The following is a 16,055-nucleotide window of genomic DNA, read 5'->3' on the forward strand; positions in this document are numbered from 1 at the left end:
TCAGGGACGTGGTGTAGTTTCCTTTTCTCTTTAATGTCCCTGTCAGTTACTCAGATCTTTAGGATTCTTTTACCCATTCAGTTTATGCTGCATCCTGGGACAGAGTTTTCCTAGTTTCTTCTTTTCTGTTCCTAAAAACACCACACAGGCTCTTTTCATTTTGAGTTTCAATACTGATCTCTCTGGTAATCAGATATGGGATAACAAAAATGAAAAATTCCATCAAGGTACAAAGGTAAAGAAGTCTTACCTTGTTCTTTCAGCCATGTTTCGTGGTCTATAATTTTTGGCTTCTTGGTGGAAATGCTAACGAGGAGTCCTAAACCTTTATTCTTTAAGGGGAATTTCTTCAGAAGTCCTACTCTAAGGCTGGCATATCCAATCAGAGAGAAAAAATTAATTTCATTTAAGTTAATTTAGTTGCTATCGGAGGGTGAATTATAGCCACCCAAAGATAACAGGTCCTAATTCCAGGAGGCTGTAAATGTTATTTTATAAGGAAAAGGGGGACTTTGTAGATGTGATTAAATTAAGGATCTTGACATGGAGACGTTATCCTGGATTATTCAGGTAAGCCATCAGTGCAATCACAAGTGTCCTTACCAGAAAGAGGCAGAGGATGATTTGACACACACACAAACAGACAGAGAGGAGGAGGCAATGTGACCATCGAGGCAGAGGTGAGAGAAACAGCCACAAATCAGGGAATGCCAGCAGCCACCAAAATCTGGGGGAGGCCAGGAACACCTTAGCACCTCAGGAAGGGTTGTGGTCCTGTTAACACCTTGATTTTGGACCAATGGTACTGATTTCAGACTTCTGAACTTCAGAATTGTGAGAGGATAAGTTTCTGTTGTTTTAAGCCATAGAACTCTAGAGTCATTTGTTACTGCAGCCTCAGGAAATTAATAAAGGTGCTCACTTGCCTCAAATGCATATCATTTGACCTATGGGATGGCATCCATATCCAGGGGTTCTTGCCCCATTCATCCTTTTCTGGTAGTTGATTATCAAGCTGAGCAGAAACTATTCTCCTATTACTGGAAAGCTATCCTTGAGAAACTGAAGTTGGAGAAAGACACAGAAAGAAGGGTGATAATACTTAACCACTATTCACTCCTTTAATAAAGGTATAAATTTCCTATTATTTGTCAAGCTTTGGGCCAAGTCTTGGAGTAAAAACTAAATAAGACAGGATGTTTGTTCTTAAGAAGTCCGGTTTATTATTAGGAAGAATAGACACATATACATATAATTAAATGACTATGTGGAAAATGTAGTAACAATCACGCACGCAGAGTATTATGAATACACTAAGGATTGCACACTCCCAGGATGAGTGTGTGTGTACTGAGGGAAAGTAGAAAAGCTTAAAGGGGAAGGTATTCCTCTGAGCTGAGACATAAAGTTGTATAATAATAAGGTAGGCTGAAGGGATAAACTTCTATTGAATTTCCCCCATCCATTTTATATTTTGAAGGATACTGATTACAAAAAAAAACTTCTGTGTTTATTAATAAATAAATAATAGGTCAAGGACATCTCTAACTGCCAGAGTTTATAATTAACATAAGATGATCCGTGTGACTCTAGTAGTTTGCTATTATTTCAGCCAAGAATAAAAGTCTTTGTCATTTGAGTTTTTCTTGTGAATTCTTTTCCTGGCAAAAGTGTGATTTTTATTATGATATTTGGAATACTGATATAGCTACAGAACTCTCTCCTGATTACTTTCAAGGGAAGCCTTTCTTAGCTTGTGAAAGAAGTAACTACTTGCATTAAACAATCTGGCTTAGAGAAAATTATATTGCAAAGAATCTCATTAATGAGAGTTCCCCTGTAACAGGACAATAGCTCTGTCCTTTAGGGATGGTTTGCCATACCTGTCCTTGTAAATCAACATAAACAGACTCCAGACCCCTTTTACAAAGCTTTGAAATAAAAGTGTTAGATATAATAACCAACATTTGTATAGCATTCCATCATTTTATGAAAGTACCTGATTTGGGATTGTTTGAACCTTAAGCAAACCCCATTTCACCACCTCAGGCAAGTTTCTGAATCTCTTTTAGCTTTAGTTCCTCATTTTTTAAGTTAGGGCACTAACATCTACATGGAGAGCTTCTATAAAAATTAAGTGAGATTTTGTATACGAAGTGCCCAGGACAGTGCCTGACGCTTAGTAGGTACATATTAAGAGTTGGAGCTATTATTTTTATCTTTTGTCTTTTTGTTGATGTTCTGGAATAGCTGAGCTTTTTAAACTTGTGTTTTATTCTACTTTTCTCCACTTGCCTCACTCTTTTCGACTCATGGCAAGAACCTAACTTTTTTCCAACGAACACCTCCCCCTCTGATCTATTGAAATTAAAGCTCTAGGAAGGAGCATCAGTGGGTCCCAGAAGTGGACTTTCCTCCAATATTGACTCTTCTGGGATTCTCTGTGTGCTCTTTTCCTGCTCCTTTAGGTAACTCATGGTCAATAAGAGCCTAGTATTAGTTATAAATAATATGCTTCCTAAATCCTGAAAGATTTATAGTAGTTCTCTGGATTGGTCATGCATGTGTCAATGGAAAAGAACCCAAACTCTGCAAAATAATTTAAAGAGGTTTATTCTGAGCTGAGTATGTGCGACCATGGCCCACAGAGCCATGTGGTCTTGCTGTGGTTGGGTTACAGTTTGGTTTTATACATTTCAGGGAGACAAGAATTACTCATAAAGTCTTGAATCAACACATGGAAGGTGTACATTGGTTTGGCCCGAAAAGGCAGGACATCTCAAAGCAGAGGATTACAGGTTACAGGTGGGTTTAAAGATTTTTGATTTGTAATTTGTTGAAGAAATGAAGCTTTGTCTAAAGGCTTGGAATGTTTTATGTTAAGATAAGAAAGTCTGTTAATCGGAGACAAGCCACCAGACAGATATCTGCAGGTGTGGTTTAAGCTTTGCCTTGTATAGCCTTAGGCCTGTTAATGAGCTACAAAGGATATCTCCAAGCAGGGAGGGGGACATGACAAAGCATGTCTGACCACTCTTCTTATGGCCAGAAACTCAGCTTTAGGGTGTTTCTGGGGTCCTGTTGGCCAAGACAGAGTCCATTCACTCTGCTGTCCGACTTTAGATTTTATTTTAGTTCACACGTGAAACAGGAAAGTCATATATCAAAAAGAGATAACAAACTTAGAAAGAAAATTGTGTGAAATCTAACTGGGACTTGGTATGGATTCATTCCAGTTTTTCAAACTGAGGTTTGCAATCTAATTCATTCATTAAATTGATTGAAATAAGTACATTGCGTGTGGTAAAGGCAGTTTTTTTTTTTTTTTTTTTAACTTTGTGGTTTTAATTATATCCTACAGCATGTGTTGTAAAATGTAGTTTGTTTAAAAAAAAAAAAAGGGAGCTTGAAAGCTATGAGATTAGGCTACTACCGGCAAACTTTTTCTACCATTTGTCAATTGTCAAATTTGGGGAAGTTCTAGGTTTTATAAACCTTTATTGAACACCTATTTTGCACCAGACATTCTTCTATATGAATAATTTATTTTTTTCTTCCCTAATACCGTGTAGGATACATAACCTGTATCAATTCCACACCTTTCTCACCCTTCACTAGGCCTCTGGAACAAGTTTGAGAGTATTCCTATTATTTACTAAACAGACTAGGTAGTAAAACACAATTCCTAGACAGAGTGAATCTGAGCTTCCCCGAAGCCCCTGAGAATTACGTCAGCTTTAACCATAACCCCCATCTCTTTTTATGCAGCAGTGTCTTAAAATCTTTACATCAGTATGGGATTGGGTGGGGAAGGGGGTGCAGAAGGGGGTATGTAGTGGGAGGCTTTAGGTGGGGGCTCCCAGGGGGGCTTTTGTTTGAGGGTAGGAGAAGTTGCTGAGGATGGGCGGGAGAAGGGGGACGCTAGTACACAAAAGGCTATTTCCGGCTCAAATTTCGTTACCAAGGCTTTTTGAGTGGAACTTTTTTGCGGAAAACAACAGTCCAAAAGAACTAGGGGTGTGTGTGTATGTGTTTACGAGGGGGCGGTGAGGGCCCCCACTTCTGTGTGAGTATCCTTCACCACGTTTGTCGGTATTTCAGAGCAGGCCGGGCTAGAGACTGCGGAGGGCGTCTCCAAGTTCCCACCCGGGACATCCTGAACAGCAGCAGCCACAACAACAGGCTCGCCCCCAGACAAAGGGGCCGGCGCGGCGGTGCAGACCGGTGCAGCCCGGGCCGCGGGCCGCGGAGCGCGCGCTGGGAGCGCGGGGTCGGGGCCGCCGAGCGGGCAGCGCGGACCCGACGCGGGTCGGAGTCGGGGTGCCCGGAAGACCCGGCTCCGGGGCGCAGACCTCGTCCCGGCTGGCTCCGTGCCGAGCCTTCGGGCTTCCACTCAGTCTTTGACCCTCTGTCCCCACGCGGCCCCCCCGCAGCCCGCACCGCTGTAACCGCTGCCCGGGCCGCCGCCTGCTCCTTTTCCAGCCGGCCGGCAAAGAGCGCAGCGCGGCGGGGCCGGCGGCATGGCTGTGTCCTGGAGGAGCTGGCTCGCCAACGAAGGGGTTAAACACCTCTGCCTGGTAGGATGGCGGGCTAGGCTCTCCGTGGGTTGTGTCTCTCCTGCCTCTCCTGCTGCGATTTTGATTCATTCTGTGAGCGTGCGGGTGGGAAGCTGGAAGTGGAAGTTTTGTCTCTTAATTGGAACATTCTCAACTAACAAAACTTCACGCTGGAGACAATGACTCCCTCCCCCCTGCCTCCACTTACCTCCCCCAGCCCCATGCCTGGGAATTTTCCTACACATTGATGGGAGAGCAGATGTGGAGGAAGAGAGTAGAGGTCACTTTAAGTGAACACAGCTTTTTCTTAACCCTTTAAATATTTTTTGCCTCCTTTGCTCTTTACCCAGATTGTTTCAGTTTGTTTGGATATGGTGATGTCATTAATTTCTTAATCTCATTTCATACTGTAGGGGATATCTTCAGTTCATTTAGGAGACCTATTTGCAACTCAAATGCTTAATCTCAGGTGAAGGGGCTGGGTAAAGTCAGATTTGTTTTCCTCTGAATGGTTTTCGGCTTACTGGTTAATTGAAAACGCTCTATGCAATTACTAAGTTCCATTGTAAGTACTGTGTCAAGGGAATTTACTGGTGGTTTCAATTCATCAGGTAATGGTTATTTTCAATTTTTGTTTCCTCTCTCCCTTGCTGATTGGTTTAGCTCATTTGGCTTTCCCTGAATGTCCTGCTTTTTTGGAAAACCTTCTTGCTGTATAACCAAGGGCCAGAGTATCACTACCTCCACCAGATGTTGGGGGTAAGTGGAACTTGGGTGATCTGGTGGAGTGGGTTTAACACTGGCAGACATTGCTACAGGGCTCGGTCAATTCTTCCGTTCATTAAAGAAGCATGTGTTGTTCGCTTTAGAAACAGTTATTGTACTCTAAAGTGGTCAGATTTTCTTGATTTATCATTTACACTTGTCCAGGTTAAAAATATTGACTGTCTTAAGAACCAAAGGTAGTGTCTGCTAAAGTGAAATGAATGAACAGGCCAGACCAAGACTATTAGTGCCTAAAAAGAAGTTGCTATTTCTTGCCAGCTACAAAGTGCCCTGAAGGGTGTGCTTCACCAGGAGGACCAACCAATGTCAGGCTTTTAGTTTTCACTTATCATGGCTTTTACCCTGCTCATAAACTTATCCAGAGGATTTCTGCACTACTTGCTTTTACTGACAGCTCTCACAAAGTATGTGTCTGATGGGTTATTCCTTTGAGGGCAGTTTTCAGCGGCTTGCCTTAGGTTAGTGGCTGATTATGGTTCCAGTGTTCTAGTCTAATGTAAGAATGATACTATGCCAAACTTTGTTCTGATTTACTTCATGCTGATATTTTTCTTTTCTGTATTTTATGATGATTCTGATCTCTTTCTTCCTTTGCATCCTCTTCCTACTTGACAGAACAAAAAGGTAGTATCTTGAGGGCATCCTACTTGTATAACAAGATTGCATTTTCTAAGCAAGAAGCAAACAGTATAAAGCACTGCAAAACCTTTTTGTCATTCCATCTCATTGAGGAAGAAAATACATTCCAAAGAGGAGATGTACTGCTTTATTTTTAATGGTTTAATGACTTCTAAAAATTATGATTAGTGCAGATAAATTCATTGGAACAAGCCCTTCCTTTCACACTTTAGATGTACAGCGCTTACTTGTCTTTGAACCTCAGAGCCTAGAGTAGTGATTGGCATAAATTAAGTCTGCATTAAATTGCAGCTGAATTAATTAATTGATATTTTATTTTTATAATGCAGTATTATTTTTCATAATTTATTGGTCACACAATTTATAATTTAGAAGTTTAACACCTATGTTTTTAGCTAACAAGGTGAGAAAAGTAGGCTCAAAGATTAAACTTGTTGTATTGGTAACTCTTAAATCTGAACATTTCTTTCTTTCTTTTTTTAATCTGTCCAACCATCATCCAGAAACTGTCTTGAAACCTGTGCTTTTCAAATGGGCACATAAAGAGTAAGACCTCACCTCACCCTCAAGTTGCTTACAATTTAATGGAAAAACCAACAAGTAAATAATTATAATTCAATAAATAAGTGAAGAAAAGTTTTTCTCTAATGAACACATGAGGTCACTTTTGTTTCCTAGAAATTTCCTCTTAGTTGTGAGTTAATGAACAGGAGGTTTTTTCATTAGAAACTTTACCTGATCTGTTGCATAACTTGATGAACCACTTGGAGAAAACTCTTGAGAGTTACAGGGGTAAAATGTCCTCTGGAAAAGGAGGTATTTGTGTTATAAAATCGAAGATTTGGAAATTTATTGCAAACACTTAGAAAGCCATAACTGAACTTTGGATTTTAGCTATGTGACATGCTATAAGCTAAAATAACAGTTTATTTTAGAAAAACTTAATTTATGTTGATACTAACAACTTAATTTTTATGAACTTGGATGCTGTGTAACTGAACTTCACATTTATTTTGGTGATAAGTTGGGTGATTAGGATTATAAACATATAACCCAACACATTTGAAAAACATTTAAAAATATGTTCCACCTCTCTATTACCATCTTCAGTGCTTTTGTTTGAATAATATAACAGGCGAGTAAAGTTCAAGAATGCTGGCACATAGTAGGGGCTCAATAAATATTGGACAAATGAATGAAGAAAAATATGATAAAGGGACCAAATGAAAGAGTAGGAGAATAAAGGGCAAGAGGCAGATTGAAGAAAGGAGGTCATTATCCATTATTTTCCTGAGAAACATAAGAATAATTATAGTGAGTTAATCTTTAAGCCTTCTAGTCATTATTCAGCATTTTGCCAAGAATCACTGTGGAAAAGAAAGGTCTTTCTTCTTGGCATCATGCTGAAAGATAAAATACGACTTTCAAACTTCTCACTTTCTAGTAGTTACCCGTTATGAATTTTTTAGTCATTAATTTATCTAAACCATTTTGGAATAGATATTTTCAGCCTATATATTACTTTTTAATGACAAAGCAACTCTTTCTATAGTTTTACCATTTACTTTATGAAGCAGTGTTTAATTTTATTTGTCCTAGGTTTATCTTTTCTAATCTTATGATGATTATGATATCATTTCATAGAATAACAATTTGCAGGCACTTTTCAAATTGTAAAGAAACATAGTATAACAGTGAGATAGAATTAATTTTTAAATAAATATTATTGGTGCCCATGTTTTACATCTTTAATACTTATATATTATTAACCTAGTGTCTTAGAGCAGTTTATCTTAGAGCTTATCAAATACTGGGTCCCACCATGATAGATATGTAGAAATCTTGAAGAGGACATAGGTATTCTGACGTTACAAGTCTCTTTTAGGTGAATTTTGGTTTATAAAAATTATGATGGTCTTTCTGGAAATGCATTTCATTGTACCATTTAAAATGCAAATGGAAACAGTACTTTCATTTGCTGAACATTTTTATAATAGCATTGAGCATAAAGGTTGCTGTTATTCATCTATAAAATGTAAGATAATAATAAAGTTGTACGGGTATTATGAGCAGGAAGTGTCCACAGATTAATAGCCCATGTGTAGGAAGATATAGACAATCAGAAGCAGTTAATTCATAGTAATTGCTTGAAATCTGTTTTCTCTTGAAGAACAACTCTTTATTCAACTGTTTATTTATACCTATTGTATGCCAGGTATTTTAAAAACATTTTGTTTAAGCTAGGCCACTATTCTCCCCACTTTACATACGAGAAAATGTAGGCTGAGGAAGCTGTATGACTTGTTCAAGTGCCTTTGGATGATCAGTGTCTGAGCTAGGATTTGAATGAAGTCTTGTCTGGCCTCTTTGTTTTTTCCTCACACTACACAGCTTTTCTAAACTACTTCACTGGTCCATCTCAGATACTTATACCACTGGTTAGTATTGCTTTTTATCAGTGCTGCCCAGCAGAAATGTAATGCAAGTGATATATGTTTTAAAATTTAAAGTTTTCCAGTGGCACAATTAAAACAGTAAAAAGAAGCCAGTGGCATTAATTTTAATAAAATGTTTAACTCAATATATCCAAAGTATTATCCTTTTGACATGTAGTCAATATTTTAAAATTATTAATGAGATATTTTACATTATCTTTCCTATTAATTCTTTGAATACAGTATGCATTTTATACTCACAATACAATTCAGCCACTAAATTTTTATCAAAAATACATGATCTGTGTTTAGATTTCATAACATTTACAGGTGAAAAAGTAGATTCACATATCCAAGTTGTTCCAAACATGCTAAAAGATTTCCCAATAACACAAACGAGTGTCAGCTTTGAAGTTTAAATTCAAATTAATAAAATTATAAACCTAAAAATTTAGTTCCTGGGTGACTCTAGACATAATTTGACATACTCAATAGCCACGTGTGGCTAGTGGCTACCATTTCGGATAGTTCAAACATTCACTGTTGGGAGGAAGCTATTCCTGCCTTCATGGCCATATGCACATATCATTTTGCTTCAAAGCAAACAACTAGCCAACCAGCCAATAAAAAAAGACGTCGGGATGTAGATAGTCCTTTTTGTTCCTCCTCTGCCAAACAGGAGTTGTTACTGGATGGGAAGTTGTGATAAGGAAAACCCCCATCTAGTACTTAGCACAGCAGCCACCTGAGACCCCCACCCCTCACGGAAGACCTGCATCAGCATAATACTAACCTAACTCCTGGCCCATCAACTAACCTATTACCTGGCACATCAGCATAATACTAACCTATTACTTGGCACATCAGCATAGCACTAAACCTATTACCTGGTGTAGCAACTAACCTAACCTATTACCTGGTGGGCATTAGTCACCTGAGACCCCACCCCTTGGATCACCCCAACTTAATGAAAATGGGAAAAATTGGGTAGACGGGGCTCAGAATTTGGTGGCGAGACCCCTCTGAGCCCTCCAGCGAATAAACCTTGATTCTTCAGCTCTCCGTGTGCTGCTGGGTTTGTCCTTGGGACCACTCGCTGTAACACTTGCTATAACAGTTGTGGACTGTAATTATTGGCATGGAACTATAACAGTCTTGGTGGCTTCTGTCTCATCTTCTGAGCTTTCTGGAGGTGGGAGCCTTTGAGAATGAAGATAAAATTATTTAATTCTCAGAACTGGAATATCTTTTTATTTCTAGGTCATTGTTCTCAGACCAAAATTAAGGATTAAAAAAATTACATAAGAATGGAAGATCTTAGGTGCTGAAGTATAAAATAATGTTGGGATCCATATGTTTCAGTGGGTTTTTCATCATGATTATCCTTTACCAGACCGGTCTGATCCAGACTGGGAGGCAGCATGGTCACGGCTGGTTTATGCCTGAGTTAATGTGCTAAGCAGATTGTGCACTTCCTAGGAGATGTTTAATTATAACATGCCATGAGCTTTGGAATCTTAAAATTAGCTAAGAGGAAAGAAAAAAATTTTTTGAGGGTAGCCAAAACAAACACCCAAACAGGAAAACAAACCAACCAAACAATATTCTCCTCCACCCTCCCATAGCAGCTTTTTAAGAAAGGACTTCATTGATAATTTAAGATGAAAACTATTTTGATTTATTCATTTTCAAGGAATGGAAAATGTAGTTGCTTGACTTTAATAGAAAGTACTAATGGGTTGTGACCAACCCTGAAAAATTTAGTTTTCTAGTTTTTTTGAATGTTGGGCAATTTAACTCAAAATACTGTCTATAGAAGTCCTTATCCTAATTTTCACCCACTTTTGAGTTGTATTTTTGACATTTTAATAATAAAAGAATATCATTTAATTGATATAAACATTTTAACTTGAGAAGAGAATGTATTTTGTGGTACCAGATTCAGTGTTTCTTGGTTTTATGTCTTTTTTCCCTCCCAGTTAACATTCATGTATAGACTATTCAGTTTCAACTTAGGGATTCTCTTATTGCCATGATGAGAATTTAACATTTGTTGTTGTTGTTGTTGTTTTTCTTTTTTTCACAAATATTGTCTTAGATCTGCATGATCATGAAGATTTTTTTTTTTTTTTTAAACTCTTTTTGAGATACTGTGTTATCTGGAAGAAAGTTTGTGCGGGTTCAGATTCTTCCTAACTTTCTAGTGAAACACAGGGATGATCTCTCTTTGGTCAATCATTATCCTTTAGAAACATTAACTAATTTACCCTCTCAAGAGTCTAGAAGTTATATCATAACATTTTACAGAGACAGAAATTTGATGTCATGTGAATTTCTTAAGGTCAGAGACTGGAATCTCTGGACAAATGGATCTAGGAATTTAAATCTGTGTTGGTTTCACAGCTGGCCTGGGCAGCTTTGATTCTGCTGAGAAGGAATATATGCTTCCTATCAATTTGAGAAGAGACTTGATCATTAAGTTTTTTTTTTAATTGCACACAATATAAAATTCATTAGCTAGAGTTACCCAGGCATGCATTGTGGTTACAGTTAAGGAGGTATTTTTAACTGTTATTTTTTGTTTGTTTGTTTTTATTCTTAACATTCTGCTATTTGAAAACAATTTTCTTTCTGTTTACTGACAGGTGAAATGGGTTATATTACTGTGATGAAATAGCATTATATTTTTTATCTATCACAATAGATAGCAATTCATAGATTTTTAGACTTGGAAGGGAACTTTGGTATCTTTACTTAGACAACTTTCTCATTTTCCACAAGAAAAATTGAGATTGAATGATTTGCTCTCTGTCAGCCACTGAATGACCAGGATTGATCATTATTTGATTTGTTGCTCCTTTCAGTCTAATATTAGCCTGCTATAATGAACAGCTATATGAATACATGCAAGAAAACATTAAATTCCACACCATGTGGTCTGCTAGCTTTCCATTTTATGTGAAACAATATTTTAAATGTCTAGTAATTTAAGAAGTTAAGGAAAATTATTAATTTACCCTCAAGATAAAATATCTTTTTAGCACTATAGTTATAGACTTACCTTAAGTAAACTGTTAAGGAATTATGAGGCTTATTTTTATTTAAATTATTTCTGATTCCACAATATTTATTGGAATTATAGAGCTCAAGATTTAACTTCTTTGTTATATATAGCTAAATGCCCACTGCGTAATTCTCTTTTATCAATACCACCCAAAACAATATATAATTAGAAATTTGAATAAATCTCAGAGGTTTTCAAGTCTACTTCTTTTATTTTGTTATGAATTATATCAAAAATACCAATAACAGAATACATTCAGTTAGGACAGGCTAAGTACTAGACATTAGTCTAAGAGCTTTGCATTGATTACTTTGTTTAATCTTCTCATTCATCCTATGGAGTAGATGTTTTCAATTTTTTGCTTTGCAGCTGAGAAACTGAATTAGGGAGGTTCTATAACTGGCTAATGACAGAGGCAGGACTCCAGCCCAAAGATCCTGGTTCCAGAACTTGTATTCTTTTATTATTTTTAAAAAATTTTAATTGACAGATACAAATTTTATATATTTGTTGTGTATGACATGATGTTTTGAAATATGTATATATTGTGGGATGGCTAAATTGAGCTAATTAACATATGACTTACCTCACATACTCATCATTTTTTTGTGGTGAGAACTCTTAAAATCTACTCCCTCAGCATTTTCAAGAATACAATATATTGTTATTAACTATAGTCACTGTGTTGTACAATAGATCACTTGAACTTATTCCTCCTTTTTAACTCAAATTCCCTCACCAGCCCAGGTAACTACTCTACTTTCTACTTCTATGAATACAGTTAGATTCTTTTTTAGATTCCACATATAATGGAGATCATGTAGTTAGTATTTTTCTTTCTGTGCCTGGCTTATTTTACTTAACTTGGTGTCTTCCAGGTTCATTCATGTTGTTACAAATGACAGGATTTCCTTTTTTTTAAAGGCTGAATAGTAGGTGTTCTATTGTGTATATATACCACATTTTCTTCATCCATTCACCCATTGAAAGAATTTGTATTCTGAACCATTATGCTTTTCTGCCCCTGTACAATGTTAATATTAGGTTGAACCATATGGGATTGCCATTTTGGTAGAGCAAAAAAGCACAATATCAGCCATTTTATATGAGTACCATATATTATTCACATATGATGTGCCAGACATAGTTCTTGGCCCTTTACTTTTATAATCTCATTTAATCCTTATATTTGATTCCTTATAACAACTGTGGAAGATAGGAATTACCACTTTTTACAGAATTGAGAGCTGAGATTCTGCGTGGTTAGGTAACTTTCCTTAGGTCACACAGCTAACAAGTGGAGAAGCCCGATTTGAGCCCACATGTATCTGACACTGACGACCATGCTTTCAATCACTCTGCTGTACCAGGTGAGGTTCTGAGACAGATTACTGTTAGAACCTGGAATTCTCTACTATTATCTAAGGGTCTTATGCATTATTCCACAGTGGCTCTGAGCAAGACTCTGTGTGTGTGTGTGTATTTATTAGTGTGTTTTTGCATTTGTTAATAAGTACTTGATCAGAGGTAAAGGGAGTATGATATGGATTATTTTTCAATTTGAGGCAGACATATAACTTATCTTAACTGATATCTATTACTTTAGTTTGCTAGGGCTGCTTAACCAAAACAAATTTGTTCTTAGACAAGATAGCATGAGGAAAAAAATAAAAATAAAAAAGAAATTTGTTTCTTCACAGTTCTAGAATCTAGAAGTCCACAATCAAGGTGTCAGCAGGGTTGGTTTTTTCTGAGAAACCTTGGTTTGTAGATTGCGCTCTTCTTCCAGTGTCATCACATGGTCTTTCCTCTGTGTGTGTCTGTGTCCTAATTTCTTCTTCAAAGCACACCAGTAATATTGGATTAAGACCCACTCTGATGACCTCATTTAACCTTAATTACCTCTTTAAAGACTACTTCCAAAAACAGTACCATTCTGAGGTACTGCATATAAGGACGTAAACATGAATTTTAGGGAGACAAAATTTAGCATGTAACCTCAGGCTTCTTCTGGAAGCTAAACATGAGTTTTGAGGAATTAATTTGAGATTAATATAGTTTCTTTCTCCTGAATTGCAGAAGCCTAGGTGAGCACTAGCATTCTGGAATGATACTGCACAGGGGCCCTTCCCAGGCCCATTTGGGCAGGTGGTGTGATGCCTGCTCAGTGGTTTGTAGAGTTTAGTGTTAGCCCCACCCTACAACTATTTTGAACATTGCTCTTACATACCCCTTTACTTCCTCCATGGACCCAAAGAAGAAATCAGATAAATTAGCACCCATGAAGAGCAGTATCAGTATTTCATTTTGATCATTTAGATTTTTCATCAAGAGTATGACTTCAGGGAACTGACTTCCAGAGGAGGAGCACAGTGAATATTGAGGAGCTATATTACATGGCACACTGCTGAGGTTAATAGTGGTAGTAATAGTGATATTCATAGTCATTGTCATTGCGTATACTTTCTTCTGGGCAGCACTCAATCTTGAGGAAGAGGAGCCTGTAGAACTGTGGAATGTTCTAGTCCATTTACTTTCTTTAATAGATGAACTTAGTGTAGTTAAATGCCTTCTTTATGGACTCAGTGCAAAGCTGAATGTGAATGGTAGCTCTTCTTATTCATGACCAGTGTTTCTTCATGTTTATTACACTAAGCATTGAGTTTATCGTAAAATTGATTTTGAAATTGCTTAGGTAATTCTGGAGAGAATAAAAGTATAATTTTTTTTAAAAAGATAATGGGCTTTGAAGCTATATGGATATGAGTTTGAATTGTGGTTAGGCATTTCTCTACTTTTATGATTTTGGCAAACTGCTTCTCTGAGCCTAAGTTTAACTTATTTATAAAATAAGGCTTAAATCTTACTCTTAGGTTAGTTGTGAAGATTACATGAGAAAATGCAGGTGAAATGCTCAGCACTTGGTACATGGCTATTACATGTTACCATTTGTAATTATTACTACAAATATTAAATAATAGTACTTAGTATTAATGGTATTACTAAATGGTAACATTATAAATTATTTATGTTTATAGATATAAATATTAAAAGGAATTTAGAGATACATAAACATGGAAGGGATTTGCCACTCATATAGCAGATGGCATCTAGGAAGAGTTATCCTTTGTTCCATTATTACAGTGCTCACAGTGGTGCTCAATAAATAGATAATTTGATGATAAAGTTGTATGTTTGCTGGTTAGTTGGAGCATTCTACTTTCAGTTCCTTGGTTGACTGCTGGCTGCCTCCGTGGTCCTTCTGCAGAGAGGAAGGCTATGTGCTGCTATTTGTCATTGGCACACACTTTATGGCAACTTGGCTGGGATTGTTGGGTGGAATTTTAGTTTGAAGAAAAAATGTTTCATTCAAAAAAGTGTTATTTAATACTTTTTACTAATCTTCACTGAAGCTGGGAGTTTCAAACAGATAAACAAGGGAAGTATTGAGTATCCCATGAGATTATTGTGGATCTTGAAGGAAATTAAAATAAATAATAATAATAGCTAGAGCCAACTTTTATTGACATCTTCTCATGGACCTGACATTGTGCCAAGTTCCTGATATGTTCTATGTCAGAGTCTTTACTATCCCACAAGATAGGTTCTATTCATAAGAGGAAGGTAAAGACTAGAATTTGTAAGTAATTTGTTCATTGATTAAAGTACCTATCATGAATTCCATTATGTAATAGGAGGTATAAAAGGGTCAGTCTTCTTTCCTTTCTCCACTCTTATCCTTCATGGCCTCGTATAGTAATCCCCCTTACTGTTTTGTACCCCAGGAAAACATGATGAAAATATCTTACCCATCTCAGAGTGTTGTACTGAGGATTATGACTTATTAGATAAGGAAGTACTTTGAAGAATTGAAATCACCAAAGAGAAAGATTGTTGTTATGTATAGATAAAAAATACAGTATTCCTGGGATGTAAAATCCGCATATATGGAGGCCCAACTTTTTGTGCAAGAGGGTTCCTCAGGGCTGACTGCAGGATTTGAGTATGCTTGGATTTTGGTATTTGTGGAGTGTCCTGGAACCAATCCCCTATGTATACTGAGGAATGGCTGTGTGAGCAAATTATATAGGTAGGGATGAGCCCACCTCACTTTCTAGTATCACATCCTAATGCAACTTTGTGATGTTATAAAACTCAAACAATGTTATAAAAAGTTACTGTCTTGTGAAAAGTTGATTCTTTTCAGTTCTGGCAATGGCACTAAAGAAAAGTAGATAAATTAAGGAAAAGATGGACTTTGATCAATAGAATTTGTGTATATTTTTAGAAATTGGAAAGTTGAATTTGACAGTAGCTCCCATCTAAGGATAAATGAATCCAACGCATGTTCTATATGGGAAAAATTTCATGCTTTGAGTTTCCATGGATTTAAAAATTGTTAAAGGTCTCCAGACACAGATCAAGACTTTCAGAGGTCTGATATTGTTTAAGCCAAGAAAAGACGAGTGATATAACCAAAGTGAAAGCATTTTATATAGCTGAGACTTTTTTGAAAATGGCCACTTCAACAATAAGATACATTTAAGAAATGATCTGTGCAACATGCCCTTCTGA

At 36.9% G+C, this 16,055-nt stretch overlaps 1 protein-coding gene across 1 annotated transcript in view; it reads left to right on the top strand.

Annotated features, from left to right (window-relative positions):
* The first annotated feature begins 4,520 nt into the window (after positions 1 to 4,520).
* The window catches only part of NOX4 (NADPH oxidase 4), a 144,564-nt gene continuing 133,029 nt past the window's right edge, over positions 4,521 to 16,055 (top strand). Inside the window, exons 1-2 of the mRNA XM_069470482.1 lie at positions 4,521 to 4,577; positions 5,220 to 5,315. Of these exons, the coding sequence (XP_069326583.1) occupies positions 4,521 to 4,577; positions 5,220 to 5,315 (153 nt within the window). The remainder of the gene's footprint in view (positions 4,578 to 5,219; positions 5,316 to 16,055) is intronic.

This window comes from Eulemur rufifrons, chromosome 6, assembly GCF_041146395.1.
Source record: "Eulemur rufifrons isolate Redbay chromosome 6, OSU_ERuf_1, whole genome shotgun sequence".
Classification (NCBI taxonomy): Eukaryota; Metazoa; Chordata; class Mammalia; order Primates; family Lemuridae; genus Eulemur; species Eulemur rufifrons.